The sequence below is a fragment of the Nicotiana tomentosiformis genome, chromosome 3, assembly GCF_000390325.3.
Source record: "Nicotiana tomentosiformis chromosome 3, ASM39032v3, whole genome shotgun sequence".
Lineage (NCBI taxonomy): Eukaryota > Viridiplantae > Streptophyta > Magnoliopsida > Solanales > Solanaceae > Nicotiana > Nicotiana tomentosiformis.
This window is the reverse complement of record NC_090814.1, coordinates 135,442,654-135,468,212: the sequence shown is the minus strand read 5'-3', so window position 1 is coordinate 135,468,212 and position 25,559 is coordinate 135,442,654. Positions and strand designations below refer to the sequence as shown.

At 36.7% G+C, this 25,559-nt stretch overlaps 1 protein-coding gene across 4 annotated transcripts; it reads left to right on the top strand.

Moving 5' to 3' along the window:
• The first annotated feature begins 400 nt into the window (after positions 1–400).
• LOC104118714 (ADP-ribosylation factor GTPase-activating protein AGD3-like) lies at positions 401–25,426 on the top strand. 4 transcript variants are annotated; one of them, XM_070197688.1, is made up of 20 exons: positions 411–813; positions 8,570–8,646; positions 9,595–9,695; positions 12,223–12,293; positions 12,895–12,957; positions 14,866–14,910; positions 16,206–16,271; positions 16,389–16,436; positions 16,525–16,620; positions 16,728–16,769; positions 18,947–19,153; positions 19,294–19,425; positions 19,502–19,735; positions 19,865–19,951; positions 20,031–20,345; positions 21,757–21,902; positions 21,982–22,072; positions 23,225–23,390; positions 23,457–23,694; positions 24,673–25,426. In XM_070197688.1, exons 1-20 carry the CDS (start codon positions 754–756, stop codon positions 24,785–24,787), a joined length of 2,400 nt encoding a protein of 799 aa, XP_070053789.1. In that variant the 5' UTR covers positions 411–753; the 3' UTR covers positions 24,788–25,426. The 4 variants fall into 4 exon arrangements, with proteins under 4 accessions (XP_070053791.1, XP_070053792.1, XP_070053790.1 ...); XM_070197690.1 differs by lacking the exons at positions 23,457–23,694; positions 24,673–25,426 and adding an exon at positions 22,283–22,371 and having other exon boundaries at positions 401–813; positions 23,225–23,255; XM_070197689.1 differs by lacking the exon at positions 24,673–25,426 and having other exon boundaries at positions 403–813; positions 23,461–23,687.
• The last annotated feature ends 133 nt before the right edge of the window (positions 25,427–25,559 follow it).

Below are 25,559 nucleotides of genomic sequence, written 5' to 3'. Positions count from 1 at the left end.
TTTTTTCTTAGTAATGTTGTAAGTTTATTCTTTATATTATCAGTGCGTGACATCATGAAACGACGGCAAACGATACAATTTATCCAAACATTGTATTTATCAAACAATACAATACTACGATAAGTAACAACAATACAAACAAGGTGTAAAGCATTTACAAACTCCAGCCGTTTCCAGCTGTTTAAATGTCCCCTAAATAAAACAATGCTTATTTCCACTATATATTTAATACTAGTAATATTATGATAGACGATAAAATAACTAATATAATCCAGGTAGTTTACTCCAAAATAAAAAAACATTAACGGGTACTTTATTTTAATTACGTTAATATAAAAAGAGAATAGTGGTCGGCAACCAAGAATGGAAGGTGTAAGCAATGGCGCCCAATATAACAGTTAAAATGTCATTCCGTACCTTGTTGTTTTGCCTTCTTCTCTGCGCGTTAAAAAATAAAAACCAACTCCTAAAGGGAAAGGGAAAAGAGAGAGACAGAGTAGTATTTTGGTGACAGGCATTAAATATCGCAGTATGGTCCCCATTTGTCCAGCAATATTTGTTTCCTCCATTTTCGCTCTCATCTCTTCTCCTTCTAAACATTAAACCCACTTACTATTTTCATCTTCTCTATTTTCTTTTTTATCTTAATCACACATTCTCTTTTCAAGAATCATCTACTATTTTTGATTATTAGAGTTTTTCTTTTGGGGGATTTGAATGTGTCTCAAGAAATTAATGTTGGTTTGAATAAATATGCAAGAAGGGAAGATGTTATTCGCCAGACTTGACGATTCGCCCATGTTTCGTCAACAGGTAAAAGGTTTAAACTTTGGTATTCTTGTTTATTTCCGTCCTATAGCTGGAACTTTCTCATATATGTTTTTATTTTTTCTCCCTTTTATTTCTTTAGTTATGGCTTTTGATGATCTCTTGGTAATGCATTTGATAGACAGTCGCAATCTTTGGTGGTGTATGCTTAGACGGTAGGCCCACGTTGATTAGTTGATGAAAAATCATACAAGTGTACAACTCCTGTATTGTTGCACCCATTGATCCAATTACTCACCGGAATCTATTTGAATTGTTATCTGCTTAAAAAACAGGAGAGCCTATTATTGGTTTAGATATTGTATGATGCATATGAAGGATTGTAATCAATTTTGACTATTTGATGTTAGTCCCGCCAATATTGCTGTATTTGTAAATAATAATTCTGTAAAATATAAGTTATCGTAATGAAACAGTAATTAATTCGAGCCCACTGAATTCACACTGTTTCCTTAAGGAATTTAATCCCCTCCTAGTACCCAAGGTTATGGATTATTTCCTCCCAGGATAGAACGAATCACACACTGGTGTAGCGGTACTTCAAACCCCAGTGTTTCAGCGAACACAAAGTTCGGTAGCAAATCACACTTACAGTTGCTTTGTTTGAAGTTAAAACAATGCAGAACGAAGGAGTAGAAACTCAGAAAATCGTATGGAAATGCTGAGAGGAAGGAGTGCAATGTATAGCCAAAGTTGAGCGTTTTCAGTTTGATGTTTGTGTGTCTTTCTTCAACAGTTGCTGCACATATATATAGCAGAAGATGAACGACCCTCCATCCTCCATGGTGGAGCATGCACTAGCTTGTTTGTGGAGCAAGCACTTGGCCATGGTGGGAAGAGCATTAGGCGGCTGCTATTGCAGCTGGTGGTCAATACACGGATACATTACAAATGCGGATAATCTTACGTTAATATTTACTATTAACAAATAAATTTGGTCCAAAAAATTAATCAATCAATCGATCATTTGACCAAATCCAAATCCAAATCTGAATCCAAATCTGAATCTGAATCTGAATCTGAATCTGAATCTGAAGCCGAAGCCGAAGCCGAAGCCGAAGCCGAAGCCGAAGCCGTAGCCGTAGCCGTAGCCGAAGCCGAGCCAGCGAGCGAGCGACGACGACGGCGCGAGTCTTGCTTTCTTCTTAACTCTTTAAGAGCTACAAGAAGAGCAATTATATATATACCCACCAAAATCTTTTCCTCTTCCAATATGGGACAATGTCTCATTGTCAAGAGGGGAAACTTAAAATTTTACTCAAAAATTTCATTTTCCCTCCATTTCCCATTCACCCTCATTTTAAGACTATTTCATCTTAAATAACAAAAACCTCAACAATCCCCCACATGAATGGGGAATGGCTATATCACGGAAGTATGCATGGAAAAACTGTGTGATTTGCAAGCAAGGATTAATCGCATCTGGATAAGTAGGTTTCCCTTTGAACTTTCCGTAGTGAACTTATGTCGGATATACTCGGTCAATCGGTAGATTTGATATCTTTGAACCGTCGAACTTTGGTGTATACCTAGACAACCATAAGTCACACAACCGACCCTTAACCGTCTTTGGCTCTCATTGTTGTGTTCGTTTCAGCCATGAACACCGCCTGCTTTCATAAGTGCGTAGAGAACTGGCCTTACAAAGTTCTCCTTGAAGCGGCTAACACTTCACACTTACATAGGTGATTCCTAAACGTGTCATCCTATAGATACACTATTTGATATACCCTGTATCAAATTTAGAAATCATTAAAAAGCCTTAATGCTTTATCCTTGGTACTGAACATTGTCTCATCACGAGAACGGACTAAAATTTTATTGACAATGTTGAACCGTCATTAATGACTTTGTTTGATCTCCTTGAACCTAGATCTTGGGATCTCCAGTCTTCTAGGTAGAGTTACCGCCACAATGACTTGTTCTCGGCCATAGCCCCATTCCCCTTGATGATTTCTCAACTACCTCTCTAGTTAGGCCTTTTGTAAGTGGATCCGACACATTATCACTTGACTTTACATAGTCAATCGTGATAATTCCTCTAGAGAGTAATTGCCTAACGGTTTTATGTCTTCGTCGTATATGACGAGATTTACCGTTATACATAACGCTCCCAGCCCTTCCAATTGCCGCTTGACTATCACAATGTATGCATATTGGTGCCAACGGTTTGGGCCAAAATGGAATGTCTTCCAAGAAATTCCGAAGCCATTCAGCTTCTTCACCGGCTTTATCTAAGGCTATGAATTCAGCCTCCATTGTAGAGCGGGCAATACATGTTTGTTTGGACGACTTCCAAGATACCGCTCCTCTACCTATAGTGAATACATATCCACTCGTGGACTTAGAATCAGTTGAACCGGTGATCCAATTTGCATCACAGTATCCCTCAATCACCGCAGGGAATTTACTGTAGTGCAAGTCAAAGTTCTGGGTATGTTCTAAATATCCCAAAACTCGTTTCATTGCCATCCAATGAGATTGGCCTGGATTGCTCGTATATCGACACAGTTTACTTATAGCACAAGCTATATCTGGTCGTGTACAATTCATGATATACATTAAGCATCCCAACACACGAGCATAATCCAATTGTGATATGCTTTGGCCTTTATTCTTTGTTAATGCAAGATTCACGTCAATTGGAGTCTTTGCAACTTTAAAGCCCAAGTGCTTGAATTTTTCAAGTACTGTCTTAATATAATGAGATTGTGACAATGCCAGACCTTGAGGAGTCTTATGGATCTTAATTCCCAGAATTAAATCAGCAACTCCCAAGTCTTTCATATCAAACTTGCTATTGAGCATACGCTTAGTAGCATTTATGTTGGCAATGTCATTACTCATTATCAGCATATCATCCACATATAGGCAAACAATGACTATGTGATTTGGAACATTTTTAATGTACACACATTTATCACATTCATTTATCTTAAAATCATTTGACAACATTGTTTGGTCAAATTTCGCATGCCATTGTTTGGGTGCTTGTTTTAGTCCGTAAAGAGACTTAACAAGTCTACATACCTTCTTTTCTTTACCTGGAACCACAAACCCTTCAGGTTGTTCCATGTAAATTTCTTCCTCCAACTCTCCATTTAAGAAGGCCGTCTTAACATCCATTTGATGAATTTCAAGACCATACACTGCAGCTAATGCTACTAACATCCGTATGGACGTAATTCTTGTAACTGGAGAGTATGTATCAAAGTAGTCTAGACCTTCTCGTTGTCTATACCCTTTGACTACGAGTCTTGCCTTGAATTTATCAATAGTGCCATCATCTTTGATTTTTCTCTTAAAAATCCATTTAGAACCCAAAGGTTTATTTCCAGGAGGAAGATCAACCAATTCCCATGTATGGTTGTTCAATATGGATTCTATTTCACTATTGACTGCCTCTTTCCAAAACAATGATTCCGAAGAAGTCATAGCTTCTTTAAATGTTTGAGGCTCATTCTCCAATAAGAAAGTCACAAAATCTGGTCCAAATGAAGTAGACGTTCTTTGACGTTTACTACGTCTTGGATTCTCCTGATTACATGTACTTTCTTTTGTTTCTTCCCGAGGTCGTTTAGATCCTTCACCAAACGACTCACATTCCTTTTTATACGGATATATATTTTCAAAGAACTCAGCATTATCTGATTCTATAACCGTATTATTATAATTGTCGGGATTTTCTGATTTATGAACCAGAAATCGATATGCTTTACTATTTGTCGCATATTCTATGAAAACACAATCAACGGTTTTCGGTCCTATCTTTACCCTTTTGGGTTTAGGAACTTGCATTTTTGCCAAACACCCCCACACTTTAAAATAATTCAAGTTGGGCTTCCTTCCTTTTCATTTTTCATATGGAATGGATTGTGTTTTGCTATGGGGCACTCGATTTAATATTCGATTAGCCGTAAGAATGGCTTCCCCCACAAGTTCTGTGGCAAACCAGAACTTATCAACAATGCGTTCATCATCTCCTTTAATGTGCGATTCTTTCTTTCCGCAATCCCATTAGATTGGGGCGTGTAAGGGGCTGTTGTTTGATAAATAATTCCATATTCTAAACATATTTCTTCAAAAGGAGATTCATATTCACCACCCCTATCACTTCTTATCATTTTTACTTTCTTGTTAAGTTGCGTTTCAACTTCATTTTTGTATTGCCTGAATGTGTCTATTGCTTCATCTTTACTATTCAGTAAGTAAACATAGCAATATCGAGTACCATCGTCAATAAAAGTTATGAAATACTTCTTTCCACTGCGAGATGGTATTGACTTCATGTCACAAATATCTGTGTGAATTAAGTCTAAAGGATTTGAATTCCTTTCAACTGACTTATAAGGATGTTTAACATACTTAGATTCCACACATGTTTGACATTTTGATTTTTCGCATTCAAACTTAGGCAGTACTTCCAAGTTAATCATTTTCCGCAAGGTTTTATAATTGACATGACCCAAACGTACATGCCATAAATCATTTGACTCAAGTAAGTAAGAAGAAGCTGAAATATTATTATTGTTTTCCACAACCATTACATTCAGATTGAAAAGGCCCTCGGTGAGGTAACCTTTTCCTACAAATATTTCATTCTTACTTATGACAACCTTGTTGGACACAAAAACGCACTTAAAACCGTGCTTAACAAGAAGTCCAGTAGAGACTAAATTCTTTCTCATTTCAGGAACATGAAGGACATTGTTCAAAGTCATGACCTTGCCAGAAGTCATTTTCAGAAATATCTTCCCATATCCTTCAACTTTTGCTGTTGAAGCATTTCCCATATAAACTGTCTCTCCGGGTCCAGCAGGAGCATAAGTAGCAAAAGCTTCTCTAACTGCACAAACATGGCGAGTGGCTCCTGAATCAAACCACCACAGTTTAGGATTTCCCACCAAGTTACATTCAGAAAGCTTGGCACACAAGTTATCAACATCATCATGCTTTACTACCATGTTTGCTTGACCCCTTTTCTTGTCTTTCTTCGGAGCACGACACTTCGTAGATTTGTGTCCGATTTTCCCACAGTTGTAGCAGTTTCCACTGAACCGCTTCTTGCTTGGGTTGTATTTCGGACCAGAAGCCTTCTTCCTCTTTTTGTTATCTTCAATAATATTTGCTCCCATTATTGTTGAATTTCCACGGCCTCTCCTTTCAGCAACTTTATTGTCCTCTTCGATTCTCAACCGAACAATGAGATCTTCAAGGGACATTTCCTTTCGTTTGTGTTTCAAATAATTTTTGAAGTCCTTCCACAACGGAGGCAACTTCTCAATCATTGCTGCTACTTGGAATGATTCATTGATGACAAGACCTTCAGCAAGTAGATCATGAATAATCACTTGCAATTCCTGAACTTGGGTAATAACATACTTGCTATCTACTATTTTGTAGTCCAAAAATTTTGCGGCAACGAATTTCTTCATCCCGGCATCTTCAGTTTTATATTTCTTTTCAAGCGCATTCCACAATTCTTTTGACGTCTCCACGCTACTGTATACATTATACAGATTATCATCCAATCCGCTAAGAATATAATTCTTGCATAAAAAATCAGAATGCTTCCACGCTTCAATCACGATAAAGCGTTCATTCTCTGGAGTTTTATCTGGCAGATCAGGAACATCTTCCTTGATGAACTTCTGTAGACATAACGTTGTTAAGTAGAAGAACATCTTCTGCTGCCAGCGCTTGAAATCAATCCCGAAAAATTTTTCGGGTTTTTCTGCCGGTGCCAACGCCGGTGTTCGGCTTGTCGATGCGTTGGCAGTCACCGTCGGAACAGCTTGGTTTTCGCTTTCAGTCGTCATTTTTTCTGTAAAAGAATGACACAAACAAACGTTTAATAAACGTTTTCAAACTGGAGTAAAAATCACGTAGATTTTAATCTTCAACAAAACGCCACGAAGGCTTTACTCTCCAAAACGAGAGTACACAAAATTTGTTTGCAGAATAATAAGAATAACTCAAATACAGAAATAAATATTAAATTCCTTAAGATTGTTAGTCCCGCCAATATTGCTGTATTTGTAAATAATAATTCTGTAAAATATAAGTTATCGTAATGAAACAGTAATTAATTCGAGCCCACTGAATTCACAGTGTTTCCTTAAGGAATTTAATCCCCTCCTAGTACCCAAGGTTATGGATTATTTCCTCCAAGGATAGAACGAATCACACACTGGTGTAGCGGTACTTCAAACCCCAGTGTTTCAGCGAACACAAAGTTCGGTAGCAAATCACACTTACAGTTGCTTTGTTTGAAGTTAAAACAATGCAGAACGAAAGAGTAGAAACTCAGAAAATCGTATGGAAATGCTGAGAGGAAGGAGTGCAATGTATAGCCAAAGTTGAGCGTTTTCAGTTTGGTGTTTGTGTGTCTTTCTTCAACAGTTGCTGCACATATATATAGCAGAAGATGAACGACCCTCCATCCTCCATGGTGGATCATGCACTAGCTTGTTTGTGGAGCAAGCACTTGGCCATGGTGGGAAGAGCCACGGATTGAAAATATCCGTTACAAATGCGGATAATCTTACGTTAATATTTACTATTAGCAAATAAATTTGGTCCAAAAAATTAATCAATCAATCGATCATTTGACCGAATCCGAATCCGAAGAGCATTAGGCGGCTGCTATTGCAGCTGGTGGTCAATACACGGATTGGAAATATCCGTTACAAATGCGGATAATCTTACGTTAATATTTACTATTAACAAATAAATTTGGTCCAAAAAATTAATCAATCAATCGATAATTGACCAAATCCGAATCCGAATCCGAAGCCGAAGCCGAAGCCGAAGCCGAAGCCGAAGCCGAAGCCGAGCCGAGCGAGCGACGACGACGACGGCGCGAGGCTTGCTTTCTTCTTAACTCTTTAAGAGCTACAAGAAGAGCAATTATATATATACCCACCAAAATCTTTTCCTCTTCCAATATGGGACAATGTCTCATTGTCAAGAGGGGAAACTTAAAATTTTACTCAAAAATTTCATTTTCCCTCCATTTCCCATTCACCCTCATTTTAAGACTATTTCATCTTAAATAACAAAAACCTCAACAGTTTCTGTCTGACAATATTACTTAATATTTTGGCGCTCATAATTATGTAGACACTCTCACTTTTCTAAGTTTTACGGTCTTAAAAGTGAAACTTAGTATGTTGAGAACGACAGTTAGTTGTTGATTGAGTATTTATTTTTTTTGGATAGTTTGTTCTGAGTGCACTTGGGTTTGAGGAACCTGGTTTGTCTGGAATGACAAGACTACGAGGATTAAGATATTTTACTAAAGGGTATTATAAACAAGTTCCGCAAGGATTAGTTGAGTGTTCTTCCTTGTTACGAGCATAAAATTACGTTTTGTAAGTAAGATCTAAAATGCTAAAAGTTATGCTTATTTGCGGTATGGACTATGGCCCATGGTAAGATGCTAGGTGTAGGCGTGTAGCACCAACTCCTTCAATATGAATGATTCTATAGATCTGTTTGATAATGATATGCCAACAGTTAACCTTGTCATAAAATAAAAAATGATATGCCAACAGTTAACTGACATATAATCTGTGGCTACTGTATCTTAGGATCAAGTAGGTATTCGATATGATATATACAATGTGAGTGGTATTCATGCAACACTAGATGTCCACATGCTCAGTAAAATTTGCTCATCTTTTGTTGATGTTCTTTTATCATGAGTGGGAGTCTCTAAATTTTGTTTGTGGTGGAACAGATCCAATCAATGGAGGAAAGTGCTGAGACTTTGAGGGATAAATGTCTAAAGTTTTATAAAGGATCTCGAAAGTACACGTAAGTTTCTTCATCTTGCACTATCAACTTATTGTCATATGTAATATTGCACAGGGCAGTCTGTTAGCAAGTATTCTGATGTAAAATTGGAGGTGAGAAGGCTGTACAGCTGTTCACTGGTAATAAGGAACTGAATAATAAAGCACAGCAACAATCCAGGCTGTTATCTTGTAATACATAAAAGAATTCAGCTCCACTGATAATATAGCAGCTGCCTGTTTGAATCTCTGTACTTGCAAGCCATAATCTAAGCTCTAACTGAACCATCCTCTCACAATATACCTCCTTCTTAAAACCTTAATTTGTTCCTTCAGCTGTTTCTTTATTTCTGGAACCACTCATTTAAATTCATGTAGCGGATTTTCTATCTTCTAGGCTACATCAGCTTTTGTATTAGTTGCCTAATTGAATTTATTTGACAGTTGGCATAAATCAGTTTCACAATGATGGGTTGTTTATGATTTTGATTAACATACAATTTTTTCCACCTATTTACATTCAATTTTTTCTGCAAAGGATATCATGGTCATATTCTAGTCTGTGTATTTCGTTCCTGCTTTCTCTTTCAGCAGTGGGTCTGAAATGACAGCAAAGGTAAGCTACTATACATCTGGAGGTTCTGCTTTGCCCCTATGGTTCATTTAAGTTATAGCATTTTTTGAAGTTTTCTTTCTGACTGTATCTTTCTATGTTTGCCTTTGAACTGGCTTTTATAATGTAAAAGATATCAATATCTTCCATCTATTAACCATAAAGGTAAATTGCACCATTTATGTGCTGTGCTTATGCAAGGAGTCTAAAGTAGTTGCACAAGCTTCTTTTCAAGGATGTTACTGGAAAAAAAAAACACAGTATCTCAAGTAGTTGTGTGTAGATTTTAGTTCTATGGTATTCTATAGGCACTAGTATCTGCTGTTATGAGTTCATTCTTTCGTCTACTATTTACAGAGAAGGGCTTGGAGAGTCATATGATAGAGACATTGCTTTTGCCAGTTCACTTGAAACCTTTGGAGGAGGGCATAATGATCCCATTTCTGTTGCATTTGGAGGTTTCCCATTCTCTCTTGACCTTTTCAGATTGTCTGCTATTTAAGTGTTCTGCTCTTTTTTCCTCTTCTCCGACTGATGTTAAGGCCTCATCTTAGAGCCGCATACTAGCATATGATCAGTATCATGATTATCAATTATCTGGTGCAGTGTGACTTCTCGTAGTACCAAAGAGGGTAAAATACATAAGAAGTTATGGCACGTTTCTAGGAACTGAGAAACTGTTTTGAATAAATGTGAAACTTCTATGATACAGTCTTGTGGCTATACACAGTCCTGAGGTAATGAAATAGTGGAACATTTTCTGATAACATAATCAAAGGCACATAATACACAGATCACTTCTGTTTGTGGAATGACAATCAGTTTACAATTAACTACCTAACCCAAAATGTAGTTTTCTGGAAATAGACTTTGTTAGATAATTATCATTACAACACTTCAATAAAATGACAACACTTTAAGAAACACTAATAAAAAAAATGACCATTCTTAAGGTACTGTCATGATGAAAGGTTTAACATGAACATTCTATTATTAAAAGATTATTGGAATTACATGTTTACTAAGTAAAGTTAAGTTTAGATGCAAAAATGCTACTACTATGAAAACTAAGGGTAATAATTTGGACACTAAAGTTAGTGTCCCAGAAGACTGTTTTTTAAGAGTTTTGCAGAAGACTGTTATTTTAAGTATGGTCAAACCCAATCTGTGATTTGATAGGGGATTAGTGAATCATGGACTGCCTTCTTAGATATTTCAGGTGAAGGGATTTCATGTTAGATATATCGAAATGATTTCACAGATAAAAATGACCAACAACTCTTGCTTTGTTGTTTTTTTGATAACCGAGAAATCTCTGAACAATACTAGTGCACAGTTCAAAACTCGGTGGATACGGGCCCACCCATCTACCTTTCTCTACTTAAATACCTGGCTTTGGTTTGCGGCGAGTGTCGAACTTGTGACGTGCACCTATACCACGCATCACGCGTTGCGCTCTTACCACAGGACCAAAGCCCTGAGGGCCTCTTGCTTCCTTGTTTTCTTGGTGGATAAATGGAGTCCTAAGTCCTGCAAAGCAGTTTCTGTCATAAATACTGTCATTGTTGGTTGCAATGATGAGGGGTATAATGCTTTCTCTACAGTATGAATCTGATATAAGGTTCTTAAGTCCTTTTCCCTTTTCTTGTGTCCATATGTGTGTCAAGTTTTGGTCTTGTAGCTTACAGGCTTAAATGTGACTAGTTTCTACTTTCTATTGTGAACAACTGTAAAACGTTTTCAAAATTGAGCACTATAGTCGTACCATAATGCTGATCTCACCATGATGGATAACGTATTTGATTGCAGAGTAATTACTAAAAGCTGATAAGATAGGCTTACAGTATATTCTCTTGAAAGTTAAGTGGTTTTAGAAAGATTGAAAAAATATATCATTAAAAATTAAGTGGTTTTAGTTAATTCAGGGCTTCTGTTCTCAGGAACAGTCCAATTTGATTACCTTTAAAAATTTTGTTGTTACCTTTGATACAAAAAATTGATTTCATTTTAGCATGCTTCTATTGTACAACAGAGGAAGTTGACAGTAGTATCTTTAACTAGCAGTTCTTATGTGCTCCTTGCAATTTATGCTCTAAGTTTTGTACTTTTAGATCTTTTTGTATAATAAAATGCGCCTTGTGGTGACGGGGCGGGTTGTGGGGGGGTGGGGGTTAGGCATTTACCAGTAACCCTGAAGGAGGGGTACCTCATGCTTATCACCTCATATCCTAAGTTTATCAAACATGCTCAACTCTTCACATCGTGGATGCTTTACAAAAGTAATATCTCCTAAATGGTGATTGCACATCGTTAGAGCTACGGTCAGATGCGGATCCAGGATTTGAATTTTATGTGTTCAACCTTTAAGGTTCTTAGTATTGAACCCATTATATCCTAAAGTTATGGGTTCATATCTATAATTTATTGCGATTTTAGTGGTTTTTTGTACATAAATTTGTGCTTCGCATCGAAAGTTATGGGTTCAATTGAACCCGGTGTTAAGAGCTACATCCGCCCCCGTCTAGGAGACTCCTTTGCACAAAAGAATGTATATTACCAAGAGAAGCAAAGCCTACGAAGAAGTACATCATATTTCTAGATTTTGAGGTCTAAAAGAGGCTCAAGTCTTGAAATTCAGTTATGAACCTTTTAAACTTAGAAGTTAGAAGTGATGACCAATAGGTTCTTCATCCAAAAAGATGTAATCTGCAGTGAACTTGGCTGCATCTTTTGTACTTTCGAACTACCTCCTTAGTACTATCATAAATAAAATACTTTACCTTAAAAAATTAGGCCCTTTATCCAAAAAAATTGCTAAACTTTAGAAGGTTAACAACTAAGATTGGCATATTCAGCTGCGCTTATTTAGCTCAAATGCATTCATTTACAATTCTCATCTTTTTTCGTTTCACTTATTTTCGACAAAGAATCAAGACAAAGCCTTACTTCCCCAGTTATAATGATAATTGCAAGTTGCACTCGCAGGCCCTGATATGGCTAAATTTGCTATCGCTCTGAGAGAAATTGGAACGTACAAAGAAGTTCTTCGATCACAGGTAGTAGTTCCTTCCCTTACCCCCCCCCCCCCCATATCTGCACTTCAACCATTATGCTGTTTATCAAATTATTTGTGTGGTTGAGAGTCGTTACATTTGCATGGATAGAATCCATAACCTAGTATTGGTCAACGAATTGTTTGGTAAAATGGTAGAATCATATTGTAGATAATGTGACCACCTCATGTAAAAGTTTTGAGCTATTAGAAGAGGACACTTTTATTTAAATGATTATTTTAACACCCTCTCACATGTGAGCTCTGATTCTTTTTCTTGTGTCGAGCATCTAGAGATACTTTTTTTGATAATGCGTGGTTGTGAGGCTTGAACTCAGGACCTTTGCTTGAACTGTTACCATGTTTAATTGTGTGACTACCACTTAAGCTGTCAGAGAGGAGATACTTTTATTTATTCAATGATATCTTGACACATCTAATGTGTTCAAACATTCTAATTCCAACTTGATTTTTAGTAGTACTAAAAATCAAGTCTAATTTACTTTTTTCTTTTTTCCATTTCAACGTGTAACTTATTATTGTGTGTTCCTTGAAATCGCCTTGTTGATTTTGTTTGACTGGCATCTTTTCTGTGTCTTGCATAGGTTGAGCATGTATTAAATGATCGATTACTGCATTTGGCCACCATTGATATTCAAGATGTAAAGGTACACTCACTACTCTCACTTGTAATCCTTTATGTAGAGCAAGTTTTTGCAGATCTAGGAAATCTAGTCTTTTGGGTAGTCCAAATGTCTCTATTACTTATGAAGCACATGAACTAGGATGTTTTCATTGCACATTGGCCAGTGGTGTAAGTACCTTTCCTTATTTTATAAATATATGTTTTGCATCTTCCTGGATGCGGACAGAAAGAAGCATCCAAAGAACAATAAAGGGATGAACAAAAATTGGTCGTTCAAAATACTTTGTAGATGATCTGACTTGTAAGCTAATCAAACTTGCATAAACTTAATAATCAGCAGTATGAATGCCTGTAGAACCTGTCCTGCTGGGCTAAAGCGTATGGTTGTTCACATTATTATATGTTCTATTTTTTCTTGTGTAACAAGAAAAATGAGAGGAGGAAAAAGAATAGAGTTAGGATTATCTTGAAAATAAGCTTTGAATATAGGCATATGTGGGGATGGTGTTTTGACCTCCGTTGTCGTGACCTGACCAATGGTTGGTTGGTTGGGTAAGTGACAAAACTGGAGTCGTTATGATAGGCTGAGCTTCTCATGACACACTGAATAATCACTGGCATACGGTACTCGTGCATAGAAATCCAATAGTCTAAGCATCGCCTAAAGCTTCCACCAGGCTAAACCAAATGCAAATCAAAATCATTGGCAAGCTCTTCCAGCTAGTACTTCTTAGCTGGGTTCAAATTTTTGAGTTAATAGATTTAAGTGATGAAGAAGCTGGTTTATTCGATTTAATAGAGAGACGCAGAAACCGGTAAAAAGAATAAGATTAGACAAGGATTCCTTGATGTGTGCGGGAAACGTGCATGTAAAAGCAACTGAAGGGGCTGGCTCGATTTTGCAGAAGTTGGCGAAGGAATGTGCAATAATGCACTCATGCCAGGAAACCCAGTAGGTAACATCATTAAAGCTACTATCAGGCTTCAAGCCTTAAACAAAATTTGGGAAAGGAAAAGATAAAATTGTCTGTTAGCTTTTTGGGCACTACTCTTACACATCCTGATTCCTGTGTCTTGGCAGCAAGAGCAGACACTTTAAGAACAGAAAAGCTTACCTGATCAAAGTAGGAAGCCCTTTTGCTTTCTATTCGATAGCTACCAGAGCTTCATTCTTTCTAGGGTGCCGAAATTTTCTTTCATAGATTGAGAAATGAATTTATTGCGTGTGTGAGTTTTAAACAACAAAACTAAGTGTAGTATTTGTAATTTAGTTCCTAAATGTTAAATCTTTATTTTCAAAAGATTACACTTGATGCTCATCGATTTTGTTTTGAAAATTTTCCAAATTGATACCCAGGAAAAGAAAAATGAGATAATTAAACTGGAGCACATAGAAAAAGAACTAAGGAGTTAAAATTAGAAAATTAAAATTATTTTTTTGGTTATAAAAATATTAGAAGAAGGCAGTGTTTTTGTGTTTGTTTTTCTAGAGTTTAATGCCCATTATTCTTTCTAGACAACTAGCTGGAACTCTACAATGTTCTTAGCTTTTCGGGGTTTCTTTAACAGATTTACAAAGAATATCAACTAACTGGTTTCAACAAATAGATAGTTTCCGCTCCACTAAAGATATTACATACCCTTTTTTGGTTAATGAAGAAGGGGAAGGGGAGATGATGCTGCATTGACTGGTGATCATCTTGCTCGCCTAATGATTTAGGTGGTTTAGTTTTTGACCTGTTCAATACTTAACCCATATCTGACCTCACAAAACTCAATATAGGCCACCGAATTGTCCAACCAACCTTACACCTCAGTTATCCAAATCTATGTACATCTCTCTCTTCTTGCTAGTTCTACCACTCGTAGTTATATTCTTAAAGATCTATACACATGCTTTTGATGTTATGTGAAATTTCATTACTTTCAGGAAGCTCGGAAGCGTTTTGACAAAGCTAACGTTGCTTATGACCAGGTGGATACTACATTTCTTTAGTAAAAATCTTTTATCTGTCGCGTGTTGAGCTGCAGATTCTTGGATGCCCATTCAAATTGAAAAATACACACACTTGTAATGGAGTGACTCTGTTGAAATAGCACCTAATTATTCTCTATTTTTTTGGTACTTTCTCTTTTGAATTGCCAGACTCAACTAGAACTTCTAAATACCATTTTCAAAAGGGTAGAGGAGGCAGTGATTAATAAAATACCAACTGAAAAAGCGGGAATTATTAGTATTAGACACTTGAAAGTAAGATAGTTATTTACCTAATATGCTAATAATTGATATCGTCTTTGTTTGCCAACGGCTGCTTTTTTCTGTTCTTTTATTGGTTAGTAATCCTAAATCCTATCTGTATTTTTAGTGACAACCTTGATTTTTGGAATTTGATGCCCCGGTCAGGAGGTGTGAGAGGTTGACCATGGCGGGCTTGAGGAAGGGCAGGGGTAGGCCAAAGAAGTATTTGGGAGAGGTGATTAGGCAGGACATGTCAGCGATAAGAAGGTGTGGAGGTGGTGGGTTGATAGGTAGTTGTGAGTTTCTCCTAGGTTTACCAGTAGTACTAGTACTTGTCTTGTATTCTTAGTTCTTTATTACTTGTTATGTTACTCGCTTCCATTACTTCTTATATTACTGTTGTTATTGCTTGTTGCTTTATTTTTACCGTTCCTTAAGCCGAGGGTCTATCGGAAACAACCTCTCTGCCTTTATAGGATAGGGGTAAGGATGTGTACACACTACCCTCCCCAGACCCCACGTATGGGATTAAGCTGGGTTTGTTGTTGTTTTGATCAAAGTTTGTGTGTGTTGTGTCATTTTGGGCTTTTGCTCTTTGTTGGAAAAGATTTTCCGGTTTGTCTTTGACATATATTCCTACTTTGTCAAAATTTTAAGTAACAGATTTGGATAGTAATACGTTAATCTTTATAGAATGGTTTAACAATGACGACTCCTAAACACCAAACTAAGTTGGTTGGCTATATGAATCATCAATATAAATTTGCTACTTTTGGACCAATTTCTACAATCCTTTTGGAGTTACAATTTGAAGAAAAGAGTATTTGGGTATCTACTTCTCGAAACTGAGGCCTACTGGGTACAAGATTTTTATAACCTTGGTAACAGATCTAACACAGGATGGCGTTTCCATGTCTTTTAAACCTTTCATTTGTTGAGTTGTAACCCTCTGAAAAGAAGTTGAAACAAAACATGATGGTACTTGGTTCTTTAATTTGATGTACTGTAAAATGATTGCTTTTATCATCCAGGTTCGAGAGAAGTTTTTATCGTTGAGGAAAAGTACTAGGATGGATATAGCTGCAGCCATTGAGGAGGTAACAAACATTGATTCTTCTTAAAATCCATGAACACTTTTTAGGTTATTAATTGGTCAGGTAGTTTCTATAGGTAACCATTGTCTGTCAATATCTAATTTGATAGAGTCATTCCAGGAACTTTACAATGCAAGGCTGACTTTTGAGCAAGCCCGCTTTAATCTGGTGTGCACAATTCTTTGGCTGTTGGTATCTAATAGTGATGCAGTAAATAGCAATATAATTTAATTTTTGGAATATTTCATAAGTTCAGGTCGGTGCTCTTTCTGCGGTTGAGGCCAAAAAGAAGAATGAATTGTTGGAAGCTGTTGGCAGTATGATGGACACTCATCTTCGGTATTTCAAGCAGGTCTTTTTCCTTTTTCTTTTTGAGACAGGTTTAAAATGGTGAAATCTTACACTTGTTAATATTAAAGAGTACATCATTGCTGAACTGAGATGTTATTTGATGCACAGGGTTATGAACTTTTGCATCAAATGGAGCCTTATATCAACCAGGTTATGTTCCGATGCTAGTTATGAAGCAACTTTTTTCTGAATATTTCTTCTTTTTCCATGAAGCCTTCCTACTTGCTTGCTGAAATGTTGATAATAGTCTACCTTCATGAATTGAATTTTTGGGTTCATTTTGTGAAACTAAATCTTTTATTTTCAATTGCAATTTAAATGACATATTTTTTTTCCAATTTTTTTTTTTGGCATTTCTAATTCTTTTTATTACAGTTATAAATTTGATCTATATCGCCAAAAACTTGTTGCGACCAAACACACTCACGCAAGTATACGCGGTCGTCAAGTAATAAAGTGACTCAAAGTCGGATGTCGAACCCACGAGGACTTATGATTAGCTATTAACTAAATTAGCCTATCTTAATTATCTAAACAAGAATTAAATCTAAAAATATTTTATTCTAACTAATTAAATAAGAAAAATATAAATAATAAACTTTGAACAGAGAAAGAGCAGATTTTAATGATATCAATGTAATGAAAACGATCTAGGGTTATGGTCTATCTAACAATCCTATTGTATTCTTCAATTGAATTGACCGACTAATTTATCTAGCTTATTGGTTGACAGGGTTAATATTGCTCATAAGAATCTGTCGAGTTCTTACTCGCCTATTCAAGCTAACCTAACGCCTATATGTCTATGGAGTTAGAATCAACAAGAACGCATTTATAATTCCTGTAAATCAACCAAGCAAGGCAATTAGGTATATGTCTATCCTAACCACGAATCCGTTCCCCGATGCCCGAGTTCAAGAACTTGCCCTACTCAATCCTATATGCAATATAGAATTCCCACTTTCGAGTTCAATTCTAGATTCGTAGATAATATTCAATTGGTGATCAAGCAATTAAATAATTAAGTGCAAGATTGAATAAATAAACTAATATGAGAAATCAAGAAGTCAAAATCAATATCCGAATAACAATAGTCATGAAAGAACCACAACCCTAGAACGTGAAGTTTAGCTCCACATAGACATGGTAGCCAAACAACAAATCATACAAAGAAACATAAAAATTACTAAGTTTGGTGGGAGAAAGATGAAACTTGATGAATTCCGGCCTTCACAGCTTTTTCCTGGCTTTTTCCCTCTTCCCAATATGTTAGATAACCTAAAAGAGGCGTTTTTAGCTTATATATTGCGTACAAAAGTCGTGGGCCAAAGCTCTCCTATTCCTAGTCCAATTCGGCTTCAGGGATTGATGCTAAGGTGGATGCGACGCATCCACCTTGTCCTCCATTTCAATTTTTGCCTGCGAAGGTGGATGCGACGCATCCACCTTGTCCTCTATTTCTCAGCTTGCATGCGATGGTGGACGCGACGCATCCAGCTTCACTGCTAAGGTTGCATGCATGATGATGTTTTCCTAGGTTGGATGCGACGCATCCAACCCTTCTTCCTCTAGCTAAACCACCTTTTCTTCATATTTTGCACTCCGAACACCTTAAATCGTCACACATAACTTAATTAGTCATCAAACCAATAATTACACCATGTTGGGTGTTTTAAAGATTAAATAACATCAAAAAGTGGTTAAAGCATGGGCAAAGTAACATCAACACATATCGAAATATGCCAAACATCAATATATATCTCTTTTTTTAATTCTGTATTTATTTCAACTTCTATATATTCTGCCACATGCATAATGGGTTTTTTATGAAGAAATATTATAATTATATGCTGAAGACACATCATTGATGACATAAGGATTGGAATGGGCATGTTTTATTGATTGAAGCCTCACTATTAGCGTATACCTTATTTGTACAATTGTACCTTAGTAGGAATCTAAGTCTGAGAGAAATTTGAAGGTTAAGATAAATCTTTATAAGATTTAGCACTGTATATGTTGTCATTTTCTCTCAACAAAATTAAAATGATAAGAGAACTTTATATGTTTGATTTTGTAGGTATTTAACACCATACATGGCAAATTCGCATGCATGTGTAGTTTGCGTTTAGATCTTTCATGACTTTCCAACTGCGTATTAAAGTGGATCCATTTATCTGTGCATCTGCTATTACAGTGTACTTATGTAGCATGTCGTGGAATCTTACCTCAGTGATATACTACTAATTTTCATTGCATGCTTAAGGCATCTTTTAATTATTTTTATTATGTTTTCTGAGGTTTTGGGGTCTGTGGTTCTGTTACAGGTCTTGGCTTATTCACAGAAAGCTCGAGAAAGTTCCATGTATGAGCAGGCAGCTCTCAATGAGAGGATGCAAGAGTACAGAAGGAAAATAGATCAAGAGAGGAGACGTTCGTTCAATGGGTCTCCAAATGGTGATGTCATACAACCTTTTTCCAGGAGTTCTCACAAACTTATAGAAGCAGTCATGCAGTCTGCAGCTGAAGGAAAGGTATGTAGTACGATATCCTACATTTTGCTACAATTATTTGCCAATAACATTCTCTTACTGCTTACCATGTCCAGGTCCAGTTATTCCTTTTTAAAAAAATATTACCTTTCATTTCTTTAGCTAAGATTTCAATAGTTTAGGTACAAACTATAAAACAAGGATACCTGTCAAAACGTTCTTCTAATTTAAGAGGTGACTGGAAGAGAAGATTCTTTGTTCTAGATAGCAGAGGAATGCTGTACTACTATCGAAAACAATTGAGCAGACCGTCTGTAAGTCATCGAATTAAATATTTGTCGCAAGTTCTTCTAGCTACTATATTTGCCTGTTCAAATGTGGAGGATGCAGTTTCAGGGTTCTGGCAGTCCACTCCTTTCACACAGATGTTCTTCCCCAGAACCGGGATCAGGACTGCTGAGTCGTTGGCTTTCTTCTCATTATCATGGAGGTGTACATGAGGAAAAAACTGTTGCACGTCACACGGTGAACCTACTGACATCAACAATAAAAGCGGATGCAGATCAGTCTGATCTGAGATTTTGCTTCAGAATAATTTCACCAACAAAGAATTATACTTTGCAGGTATAAGCCTGGGCATCATCCTGATAATTCTTTTCAGTAGCAAGGGCTGTGGTGAGAGAACGAGCTTTCAACATAGACGTCTAATTAACAATAACCTTTTAGTAAAAATATTATCTTTTGGCTATTTAGGCAGAGAGTGCAGCGGAGCAAATGGACTGGATAGAAAAAATAACAGGAGTTATTAGTTCGTTGCTAAGTTCCCATACACTTGAAAGGGTAAACTACAAAATAAGTATATAAGTCTTCCTTTCCTTCTTTGTTGTTGTTATCTAATGATATGATTTTTGGTTGTCAGCATTTCTCTGCTAGTCCCACTAGCGAAAGTAGTTCTATAGGAAGTCCCATTGATCATGATCAAAGAGCAACGGAAGAGTACACATCTGGGAGGGATCTTACTGGTAGATCTTTCATACGCCCATCCAAAAGTTCAGTGCATATTCTCAGCACGAAAATAGAGAAACCAGTTGAAGCACTAAAAAGGATACTTGGGAATGATAAATGTGCTGATTGCGGTGCTCCTGGACCAGAATGGGCTTCTTTAAATCTTGGAATTCTTATATGCATTGAATGTTCTGGTGTTCACCGGAACTTTGGTGTACATATATCCAAGGCAAGTCAAATTAGTTACATATTGCACCTAAGTCTCATTCTGTATGCATAATAAGAAACTTAACCTTCTTAAACCTCTCTCATTCCATGTGGAAATAAAAAGGCCTGGTGTCAAGTTAACCATGCATATCATGTGTAATTGTCTGTTAGAGTTTTTACAAGTCTGTGTATACTCCTTCTGTGGCAAAATTGAAAGAGAACCATTCCAAAAGAAGAAACAAAATTAGAGCTTTTGCAGGTATGAAGGATCAAGAAAAAGAATATACCTCATCCTTAATTGCCCAATTTCTTGATTCCAGATTGGGAACTCTTTTTTGCTGCTGAAAATTTTGAAGTACCTAGATACATGAAAGCTAAGTTGCTCGGACACGGGTGCGGGTGTCCGACATGGGTGCGAATCTAGAGGTCGGATCCTTCGAGATGTAAATTCTAAGATTCGGGGATACGGATCCTAATACGGATATGGGTGCGGGGATCCGGCTAAAAATAATTCAAAAAAAATAAAAATATTTCTAAATTATGAGAAATTTTGTGGATTACTTACGTATAGCTTGTAAAGTGTGGATTTCCTTTTTATTTTCAAGTTGTAGATAAGTAAATAATTGATTATTTTATTCAAATTTACCTTAGTTTTGATTCTGATTTTGGGAATCAAATTGTATCTCGTCTCGAATTTTTCTGTCCGTCGTGGTCAAAGTACCCAAAATTGTTTGACCAGATCCGGTACGGATCCCATACCCACACCCATACTAGTATCGTGTCGACATGGGTGCGGCACCTAAATTGCCGTGTCGGAGCAACTTAGCATGAAAGGATAGGTGAGGAGTGAGCTTTCAGTGACAGTTGAAATACTAAATAAAATTCGATCTTATTGTGTTTAAAATTCTGAGGGTTGTACTTGATTATTCCCAACCTAGTTATCGTTTTATAATCATTTCTTCATTTAATACCTTTTTATATCTTATTCATTTATTTTCTCCAAAGTTACACTTGTCAAAAGAAGAAAGTTTGGACCATTTCATTCCTCCAGTTTCTTTGTCTTAGTTGTATTTAGCGCAAATTAAGTTATGATATAAATGGCATAATGTATGTATAGAAATATGAATATCAGTAAACCAGGGTAAGTGAAAGTGAGAAAAAAAAGACCTTAACTGCATTTTATGTTAACTTTCTGCAGCATTTCCGAAGGAAAAGGCCATAAAATGAGACAAGAAAGCATGTTGCTGAATTACAATGCGGTCCTCTGTCCATTTTCCCTTTTCTTGTTTAGATTGGGAGTAGTTTAGTCCTTCGTTAAGCACTTAACTTGCTTAAAAGATAATAGTTTAAAGAGCTTTGACAGATGATCATGCAAAAGATGAAGTTTTCTTTTCTGAAGTTATCTTAGAACTCAATCTCAACTTTGAATGTAGGTAAGATCTTTGAAACTTGATGTTAAAGTGTGGGAGCCTTCAGTCATAACGCTGTTTGAGGCACTGGGTAATGTGTTCGTGAATTCTATTTGGGAGGAGCTGTTGCATGCAAGAAAAACGTTTCAGGCTGATGAAATACCAATGCGGTAAGAATTGAAATTTGAGCATAATTAAATGGTTTTTGTCATAGTTCATAATTGAGAAGCCCAATATTTTATGCTGTAGGTTTTTTGAGTCTGAAAAACACAAACAGTTCTTTGGCAAACCCAGTTATGCGGATCATATTTCAGTAAAGGAGAAATTCATTCATGCAAAGGTACTTCTCCAAATAGTTAAGCTGTTTTCTTTGCCATCTCTTCAAGGGGCTGGCATGTCTTGTAGTTCTCATTCGCTATTAAAGTTGACATCATCACCAGCTTCCACTTGGTTAACCCCTTAATGTGTCCAGGTTGGTGGACATTGCAAGTTATGCCTAAGAGTGACCGTATAGTTAATCTAGTTTCCTTTCTCTGGTATTATCTCCCAGCTCAAAGCTCATAGAATAGCTCATGAAGGCCTTCTGCTATATGGCAGCCACACCAGATCAGTGGTCTAGGACATTGCACATTCTTCTATGTAATATGAATGTCAAATATATTCTCTCAGATATGTTCTCCTAATTTCTTACATTTTTTTTCAAGAACTTTTGGACACTCTTCAATTGGACTCCAAAAAGAAACCAAATGTGTATGCAACTGTTCCAAAATGCCATAGTTTTGGTGTTATTTCAAAGCACAAAACATAACTTATGTGATACCACTAAAGTTACTAAAACTACGCTTGCACTTTATGTTAGAACACGACATAATCCTGAAGACTAAAGAAGAAGAAAAACCATCCTAGGCAATACATATATTGAAACTCTTTTATTCCAGATTAAATTGAGACTCTTCTTTCTTTTGTAATCTTGGCATTTTTCGTTATTTAATTTTTTTGGGAACATCGAAAGATCTTTGTTATTTAAATATCTGGTGATCATGCATGTTATGACTATAAAATTGATGAAGTAAGTTATCTACAACTATCAACATCTTTTATTGGTATATAATATACCGTGTACAAAATTACAAATAAAGTTGAAAGGTTTGATGGAATGAGGTCGTATCCCTCTATGTTTCAAAATGTTTTACTGTAAGACTCTGTTTCGTACCCGACACTGGAATCCATGTGTATGTTACACAGACATTATGCATATGTGAGTAATCTAGTACAGTTTAAACGCCTTGCCCATCTCAAGCTCTCAGCACAGTCTATAGAGGCCTTCTATGGCATTGTTGTGTGAATATATATTAGTGGTGGTGCTTCCAGTATGTGCAACTAGTCTGTATGTGGTTACTGAAAGAAATCTTTCTAAATAATTCACATCTCTATAGCTTGTCTGGTTAAATGCGGTTTAATGTATGCTTGCTACGTCTGATTCTGATTGCAGTATGCAGAAAAACGTTTCATTCACAAGGTGAGGGACACTACACACCTTCTTTCAGTTGCAGAACAGTTGTGGGAAGGTGTCCGTGCAAATGACAAGAAAGCTGTATATCGTCTCATTGTTGTCTACCAAGCCGATGTTAATGCAGTCCATGGGGAAGCATCACCTGGTAAGTCTCAAAATCTAGATACTTGGTCAGATTCAAACAAAACCTGATTATAACATCTTTTTTTAGGCAGTGATTGTTCAAGCTCATTTAACCCACAAAGTGAAAATGAAGAGCATTGCATTGATGAATTTCTTGATGGTTGTTCCCTACTTCACCTAGCTTGCCAAACTGCTGATATTAGCATGGTGGAGCTGCTTCTGCAGCATGGTGCCAACATAAATGCTTGTGATTCACGAGGTCAGACCCCACTGCATCATAGTGTTATGAGAGGAAGAACTGCAATTGCCAAACTGTTACTTGCGAGGTAATTCTTTGTTTTTAAGCTCACTGGTTATCCATTTTTCTGTTCCCTGCATGAAGTGTGCTTGTTTCTCTATACAAACCAATGTCTGGACAATCACAAAAGTTTCTATGGAGGTAGAGGTTAACAGCATGTGCCGGAACATTCTATAAATTTGTATCTGTTGAAGTCATTGGGAGTCCACAGCTATTCTGCTGTCATTCAGAATATTTATATCTCGCATATGCCAAGGGAATGCTTTATTGGGTAACTCCATCTATCTCATGGGTGGTCCGTGGTCGGACTTCTGATCCCAACTTAAGTTTAGTTCATGAAGCTGCCTCTGTGAGAATTAGTTACAACTGAGAACCGTAACCTTCACTTGATACATCATGTGAAGTATCTCAATACAAAATTTTATGCTTTTTTATTCAATATGTGTGTGCGCGTGCATGCGTGCTTAAGTGTTTGCTTCGTTTAGCTTTTAGTGGTTTAAACATCACTCTGAAATGGGGTAACTTGGTAAATGACATTCAAATATTCATGTCTTAGTTTCTTGATGGATATGATTAAACGCTTAGGCAGAGCTTATATGAGGTTGGCTCGACTTATTTGGGTCACATACTAAATAGCACAATCTTTAGGCAGTTCCAAGTTGGGGAAAGATCGAATATGCTCTCTCGTCTCTTTCTTATTCTTTTTACCTCTATTTTTTTGTCGCTCTTCTTTACTTCTCCCCTTTCTCATTTCTTCCCCTTCTCCTTCCTCCACCTCTTTTTGGTACTACATTAGACTTGCACGTCCAACTTTTTGGTGAGTGATACTCGGCTCAAATATGAGAGGAGATTTACATGTTTTTGGATCAAATGAACTTAGTTCTGATTATGTTTGAACCATCAGACTAATGATCAAGATCATCATGTCCTGTGGAATCCACTACAGCTGTATCATTTGTATATTCAATATCAATCTTGTTTGACCAATAGGATTTCTTTTGAACAGGGGGGCCAACCCACACGTTGCTGATCTTGAAGGCAAGACCCCGTCTCACCTTGTCTCAGAATTAGCCATCAACGACGTTGAGATTCTTGCCCACCTGAAAGTTGCATATAGATAGCAGCAGCACAAAGGTTTCTCAGAGATAAGAGTTTCCACGTCCCACAAAGCGATGCTTTGCCTTCAAAGCGACGAAGGTTTTAAGTTATCCCGGAAAGCAGCTTGCTCAGTCCAGGTCTTTATTCTGCCAAAGGAGGTTTTATTATGTGCAGACCTCAGAGAATGAAAGAGAGTATTTATCTCTTTGGGTTGGCGAAGTTGAGCCAAAAGATTATATAACACAGAGGGCTAAGTTACAATGGATAGTTGGTTTGCTGCTTCGTGCATGCCTTTCTTCCAAAAACCTTGATTTCAGAATGAAATATGAATTTGTAGAGCTCATTCTTCAAGCTGCTTGGTACGCGTTGCTCATTGTTTGTTTTTTAGCCCTTTAAATTCTTCTCCTTGATTCTTTACACAACTTCCAAAATTAGGAAGTAGAGTCATTGTACATAGTACATTATACTAAATTAGATTGAGGTGCTTTATTTACCAATCTAATTATCTGAACTTTGTTAGAACTAGGAGTAGCTGCTTCATTTAGGAGCTGAAGAAACTAAAGGGGTGAATTGCTTTCTTGTTCTTAAGAGCAGAAGTGTCAAAGTTTAGCCTTGGCTTATTACTGACGTTAATCAATTATTAATATTTGTTCTCGTACCTAGTGTAAAGTATCCGGTGATTTCTTTTTTCTTATTCCTTTTTATCTTCTATATTCCTGGTGTTTTTTTTTCTGTTGTTGAGGTCAATTATTTCAGTGGCTTCGTTTTGAAGGAGAAAATAAAAAAATTAAAAAA

Coding starts and splice junctions, on each gene's coding strand:
- LOC104118714 (XM_070197688.1), top strand. CDS start 754: ATGCAAGAAGGGAAGATGTTATTCGCCAGACTTGACGATTCGCCCATG. Junction 8,647..9,594: donor AAAGGATCTCGAAAGTACAC/GTAAGTTTCTTC, acceptor TACTATTTACAG/AGAAGGGCTTGGAGAGTCAT. Junction 23,391..23,456: donor CCATGGGGAAGCATCACCTG/GTAAGTCTCAAA, acceptor ATCTTTTTTTAG/GCAGTGATTGTTCAAGCTCA.